The sequence below is a fragment of the Tinamus guttatus genome, unplaced genomic scaffold (assembly GCF_059628265.1).
Source record: "Tinamus guttatus ecotype Peru unplaced genomic scaffold, ASM5962826v1 Tinamus_guttatus_pri_ptg001160l, whole genome shotgun sequence".
Lineage (NCBI taxonomy): Eukaryota > Metazoa > Chordata > Aves > Tinamiformes > Tinamidae > Tinamus > Tinamus guttatus.
Genome location: NW_028289694.1, coordinates 285,699 through 292,170, shown reverse-complemented (window position 1 = coordinate 292,170; position 6,472 = coordinate 285,699). Strand labels below are relative to the sequence as shown.

General features: G+C 53.2%; 1 protein-coding gene across 1 annotated transcript; it reads right to left on the bottom strand.

The window, feature by feature from the left end:
• Window positions 1–2,943: 2,943 nt before the first annotated feature.
• On the bottom strand, window positions 2,944–3,858 carry LOC148590679 (olfactory receptor 14C36-like). The gene has a single exon (XM_088538759.1). It carries the CDS (start codon window positions 3,856–3,858, stop codon window positions 2,944–2,946), a length of 915 nt encoding a protein of 304 aa, XP_088394885.1.
• Between the last annotated feature and the right edge of the window lie 2,614 nt (window positions 3,859–6,472).

Below are 6,472 nucleotides of genomic sequence, written 5' to 3'. Positions count from 1 at the left end.
GTGAGGGTGACCATGAGCTCTGCTCTTTGCTGAGTCCCGGGCAGGCCAGCAAGAGGCGCCTGGCTGGGCAGTTCCTTGGGAGGTCCCTGCTGGCAGAGCAGCTGCGAGGCCAGCGCTGGCCCATGGCTGGGGACGGGCTCTGAGGCCGCTCCTGTCCCAGCAGCAGCGCGGCCGGCAGCGGGGTCTGGTGCAGACACGCGGGGAGGTCCCTTGTGTGCGCGGAGCTGCCGGGGCAGCAGCAGGCGCTGCCTGTGAGGCCAGGGGTGTCTCAGCAGCGGGCAGGGACACGGAGGCCATTGCGGGGACGCTGCCGGGAGGCCCCTGCTCTCTGCAGGGCTGGCTCTGTGCTGACGCGTGGGCGTCGGCTGGTGACGTCACTGCTGCCGCAGCCCCTGATAGGCCAGGCCGCGCAGCTGGTTGTGACGTCAGCAGCCCCTTCCTGGCCGGGGCGGCTCTGCCGAGGAACCTGGTGTCCCTGCAGCCCGCGGTGGCAGCAGCCCACGCTGGGCTGTGCGCGAGCGAGGTCCCCCTGCCCGAGGAGCTGCTGGGCCAGCAGGAGGCTCACGGCGGGTGCTGGCGCTGAGGTTGCTGCTGCCAGAGCAGTGAGGGCCCAGCAGCAGCGGCGGGGACGAGAGGGTTTGCTGAGGGTGCCCCGTGGTGGGGCTGACACCTGCGGAGCTCTGCAGTCCTGGAGAAAGGCAGCTCCTTAATCAAGAGGAGGGAGATGGAGCACTTAGCACCATGAATTTGTGCCACTGTGAGCATGATCTTCTCTGGCGAACGTGGACAAGGAGCAGAGACTTGTGGCCAGCTACCATTGGACCAGGGAGTCCAGCAAGACCTTTTAGGCTGCTAAATGAATCCAGTGCCTGAGTGAGCATGGTGTAACAAGAGTAGTGGCATTAGTAATTGATGACTGCCAGGCTCCTTGTGCTGCAGTAATTCCCATCCCTGTCTGCTGCGTGAGTTAATGTAGACTTGGCTGAATTGCACTCTGAAGGTGTGGTAAGGGAAATGATGGGCACTGTCCCCAGCAGCAAGTTCACAGAATCACAGAGTGGTTAACATTGGAAGGGACCTCTAGAGCTCATCTAGTCCAACCACCTGCTCAAGCAAGGACACCTAGAGAATGTGGCACAGGGTGGCATCCAGGTGAGTTTTGAAGATCTCCAGAGAAGGAGACTCCACAACCTCTCTGGGCAGCCTGTTCCAGGGCTCTGGCACCCTCACAGTAAAGTTCTTCCTCACATGGAGATGGAACTTCCTGTGTTTCAACTTGCACCCATTACCCCTTGTCCTGTCACTGGTCACCACCAAGAAGAGTTTGGCCCCATCCTCCCTACAGTCATCCCTAAGGTACTTATTTCTACATGTTGATCAGGTCTCCTCTCGTTCTTCTCTTCTCCAGACTAAACAGGCCCAGGTTGCTTAGTCTTTCCTCATATGATAGATGCTCCAGTCCCTTAATCATCTTGGTTGCTTTATGCTGCACCCTCTCTAGAAGCTCCATGTCCCTCCTGTACTGCAGAGCCCAGAACTGCACACAATACTCCAGGTGAGGCCTCACCAGAGCTGAGGAGAGGGGGCAACATCTGCTGGCAATACTCCTCCTGATGCAGGCCAGGATGCCATTGGCCTTCTTGGCCACGAGGGCACACTGCTGACTCATGGTTAACTCCTTGTCAACCAGGATTCCCAAATCCCTCTCTGTGGAGCTGCTTTCCAGCAGGTCAACCTCTAATCTATACTGGTGACTGGGGTTATTCCTCCCCAGGTGCAGGACCCCGCACTTGTCCTTGTAATGTGATGCTGGGCAATATTTCTAAATGCCTCTGCCTTTGCCTCTGCCTTTCTTCTCCTCTACTACTCTTCTCTCATCAGCACAGTCACGTGTGGGGCAGCCTGGCACAGGCAATGCAGAGACCATTGCCTATCTGCAGTGGTCACTGAGAGATGAACCCTAGATTGAGGCTAACAGATCACCCTGGAATGCTGAGGTCATCCCCTGGATCTCATGGAGTTCACAAGCAGAAGAGCAGGCCCATTTGTGGTTGCACATCCTTGGGCGTATTTTTGGATTCCAGTTTCTAAAGAGAGGCCGCATTCAGAACCATCATAGGGCAGATCCCCTTTTATTATGGAAATGTTATTCTGGAGTCCAGCTGTGTCTTAAGGGAGACCAAAGACTGGTCCTGCCTGTTCCTCCAGGGTGTGAGGGAAAAACAAGCCTATCTCTACCAGGTTTTGAGAGTTCCAGGGCCATATCTGCAGAATAAAGCATGGAAGGAAAGCACGGAAATGAGGAGGACAGCTCTAAATAGAGAAAATCCTGCTGCCCTCCTGGAATATGTCTTCAGGAAAGATGAACTGCCATGGGAAGGCTGCCTCTAGACTTTCCTTCAATTCACTCATGTTTAGTTTTGTGTGTTGGAGCTTTGCATACAACCGTGGAAACCTGTGGTGACCCTTGGTTGCCATTTCTGTCATATTAGAGAGATTGGAGATCACACTGTAGCCATAGCCACGAGAGCGGAGATCTCCTAAACAACACTGGACCCCTGGTCTCAGCCCACCTGCCCTTGTCCCGCCGTGACTCTGTACCCCAGAGGTCCCTTGGTGTCAGTGCTGGAAAAGACGCTGCAGAGGGAAACTCTCCTCCCTGCACTGGGCACATCCAAGGGAGCTCAAAGAAGCGGCTCAGGGAATCCCCCCTCTCTACTAGTGAAGGGGGAAGCCTGGCTTCCTGCTTTATCATGGTCTGTGTTTAAGTGCTAAATGAGAGATTCCTGTGCAGACGTGACAAAAATTAGGTGTCTTTATCGTTTATTATTTTAAGATGTATGTAAAAGAGAGAAGTAAAAAAGAAAGAAAAGGATAAAATACAGCCTCGATGGCAGATATCCTGGTGAGTGAATGAAACAGCTGTTACCGCTGACCTTGTACTCACTGGTTGAGTTTCTTCAGTGCCTCCTTGAGCTCCTTGTTCCTCATGCTGTAGATGAGGGGATTCAGGGCTGGAGGCACTACAGAGTACAGAATGGACACAACCATATCTAGAAGTGGGGAGGAGATGGAGGGGGGCTTCAGGTAGGCAAACAATATAGTAATGACAAACAAGGACACCACAGCCAGGTGTGGGAGGCACATGGAAAAGGCTTTGTGCCGGCCCTGCTCAGAGGGGATCCTCAGCACAGCTCTGAAGATCTGCACGTAGGACAGCACAATGAAAATGAAACAACCAAAGGCTATGCAGGCAGTAACCACGCTAACCCGGACTTCCCTGAGATAGGAGTCTGAGCAGGAGAGCTTGAGGATCTGGGGGATCTCACAGAAGAACTGCTCCACCACGTTGCCTTGGCACAGTGGTATGGAAAATGTGTTCCCAGTGTGCAGGAGAGCATTGAGAAAGCCACTGGCCCAGGCAGCTGCTGCCATTTTGACACAAGCCCTGCTGTCCATGATGGTCCCGTAGTGCAGGGGTCTGCAGATGGCAACGTAGCGGTCATAGGCCATGACTGTGAGGATAGAAAACTCTCCTCCAAAGAAGAAGACCAACAGGAAGACCTGGGCAGCACATGCCAAAAAGGAAATGTCCCTGGTGTCCCACAGAGAATTGGCCATGGATTTGGGGACAGTTGTTGAGATGGAGCCCAGGTCGAGGAGGGAGAGGTTGAGGAGGAAGAAGTACATGGGGGTGTGGAGGCGGTGGTCGCAGGCTACGGCTGTGATGATGAGGCCGTTGGCCAGGAGGGCAGCCAGGTAGATGCACAGGAAGAGCCAGAAGTGCAAGAGCTGCAGCTCCCGCGTGTCTGCGAATGGCAGGAGGAGGAACTCATTGAGGGAGCTGCTGTTGGACATTCACTCCCTCCAGTCATGTGGGCCTATCTAAGGAACAGAAGACATTGAGAAGTTAGGAGAGACTTTTCAAGAAAAAAAAAAACCTCCCAAGTCATTCAGTTTTATAACACTGACTGCCATTGCCTCTCTTTAGCAAGAGTATCTTAGTACAGTTGCTTTGCTTGAGCTCCATTTTGCACTGGCTGAGAGTGCTGTGGGAAGCACTCAGGCTTCATCATACATCAACCCATGTATTACAAGGATCTGTTGTGTTGTACAATAGTGGGACCTGGGCAGTGAAGGTCACACACTTGCACATTCACCTTTTCTGGCAGGTGAAATCCACTCAACATGTACGTTAGCTTTTCAGCATCTTTACTGAGAAGAGTAAGCAAAGAGGTTTGAGGAACTGTAGTTTTATTTTTGGTAAACAGTTCTGAGGTGTCTTTGTCACTCCTGGCGAGGCTTCCCCAAAAGGACAAATCCTTCACATTTCAGCTCTCAGTCCTTAAGGGAATGCATCCACAGTCACTATGTGCAGAGTGGGGACATCTTGTTTGTCTGTTAGTCTCCTTCCCACAGCTCCTGTCTCCTTGAGGTAGAGGGTGGTTGCTCCCATATGCTGCCCTAAAAGGAGACAGGCCCTGCTGAGGGCAGAGCAGTGCAGTGTCTTAGTGCCCATATCCAAATTTCTCACCCTGTCTCCATATACCCAAGGGTATGTTCCCTCCTAGCCAAAACACCCTCAATGTGCTGCCAAGAGAGGCAAGGAGAGGTACAGAGAGGCATTCTGGAAAACCTTCACCTTACCAGATGGGTATGTCACCTCACAGAAGGGGACACCTTACTCCCTTGGTGGGGAGGCTGGAAATGGTCCCGTGGCAGGAGAGATCGCCCAGGTCTGGCTGCAGAGGAGGCGGCTCCTGCCCTGCACTTCCTGCCCCTTCCCTGCCCATCTCTGCTGCCTGCAGCTGTCCCTGCCGGCAGCCCTTCCTCTGTCCCTGGGTCTTGTCCCTGCCACTGCTCACAGATCCCATATGACCCTATCTGTGCTCAGCTCCGCCCTGCATAAACCTCTGGGCAATGTCCAAGGGAAGCTCTGAAGTTGCAGGTCCTAAGAAGTAGGTTATAGAAAGTCCTATGAGGCCACAAAGATGATATTGATGCAGCCTCCAGGCTAAGATGGGGATTAAGCAGCTTGCTGAGGTTTCTCACAGAACTATTAATTCTCTCTTAATCTTTCAGAGTGAAGGTTTAGGACTCTCAGATCCTTATCAAAGTAGAAAACTTGTTCTACCTTCTCCCAGGCATAATAAGGTGGTTGAAAGAGCAGAGACCTGAAGGAAAGCTCATTCCCTTTCAAATAGCCCTTCTCTTGCTCTTCTCCAGTAAAGGACCCCTCGTGCATGTGGCAGGGAATCTCCTCCTCCTGCTAAACCCTGGATACTCCAGGAGAGAGACCTTTTAAAATCCCAATCCTTAATTATATGCACTGAGTTCAGAAGAGCTCTCCAGGAACCTCAGCAGATTTGCCCTGCTCACCGTGTCAAGGGCTGGAAAGGTTGCTCCCACAACAAGTTCTCATCTCTGCTTCACGCTGCCGTTCCCCTCTCGCTGCCTTCTCTCCTCTGCTGTCCGCAGCAGCAGGCAGTGCCCGCAGCCCTGCTGCTCTTGGCACAGGAGCTGCTCCTGCACTCGGCTGTCTCTGGGCAGTGCTGCCAGGCTGCCACGAGCTGCCTCCATCCCAGGAGCCTGGCCCCGCTCAGGAGCAGAGGCCCAGCTGAACTCATCAATTTCTCTGTCCCTTGTGCTCCCTCCTCCTGGGAAATGTGCATGAAGCAACCTAAAAGAATCACACTTGTTGTCCTTTCCTAATTAATGGGGGAAAAAAGGATTCCAAAATTGCCGTCTGTTTCATCAGAGGATGACTATGAAAGTTGGAAGTGTCCCACTCTGGAAGGCTCTAGTTATGAAGCCCCTAATAGGCAGGACACCCAGAAAGAGGCAAGAGGGGGGCACTACGCGAGCACCATGTAGTATAATGTAGAGACCCTGGCAGATCATTACAGTGCGAAAAGTTCATATAATTCAGTGCAGACATTTAATTCAGTGACATAGAAATAGGCTGCAGGGCCAAGATAGATGTCTGGCTTGTGCAGCATAACCAGATGTTTCCTCTAGGAGGCACAGCCTGGGATCTATGGCAAACCATGTCCAATCCCTCCTGCAGCTGAGCATGCTTCATAACTGGGAGAGGCACCTCACACCAAGGGGTCTGCACTGGTCTCTGCTCTCCTAAAAGCTTCTCGCTTTGTTCCCACACAACCTCTTTGCACCCTGGAAAACAGGATGGGGCTAATGCTGACCCCAGGATTGGTGGATCACAGTTGGATCAAGCCCAAGGACATCTTCAAGGGCACCTTCTCCTGCCTGGACATGGGCTCACCTCTGTCCCAGGCCCCAGGGTGCTACAAATCAGCTCCGGCAACAAAACCCTCTCCTGTCGCTCCCTCACAGCCCAGCTCTGTTTCTCCCTGGTCTTGGGCACTGCTGCCTTGGCTCTCTTAGTGGGAACCTCCTCTCACCATTGCATTGACCCCTGCTCTCCATGCCAGCATGGCTCTGCTCTCAAGTG

Bases quoted from the DNA above. Each gene is read 5' to 3' on its own strand.
- LOC148590679 (XM_088538759.1), bottom strand. From the start codon at position 3,858: ATGTCCAACAGCAGCTCCCTCAATGAGTTCCTCCTCCTGCCATTCGCA.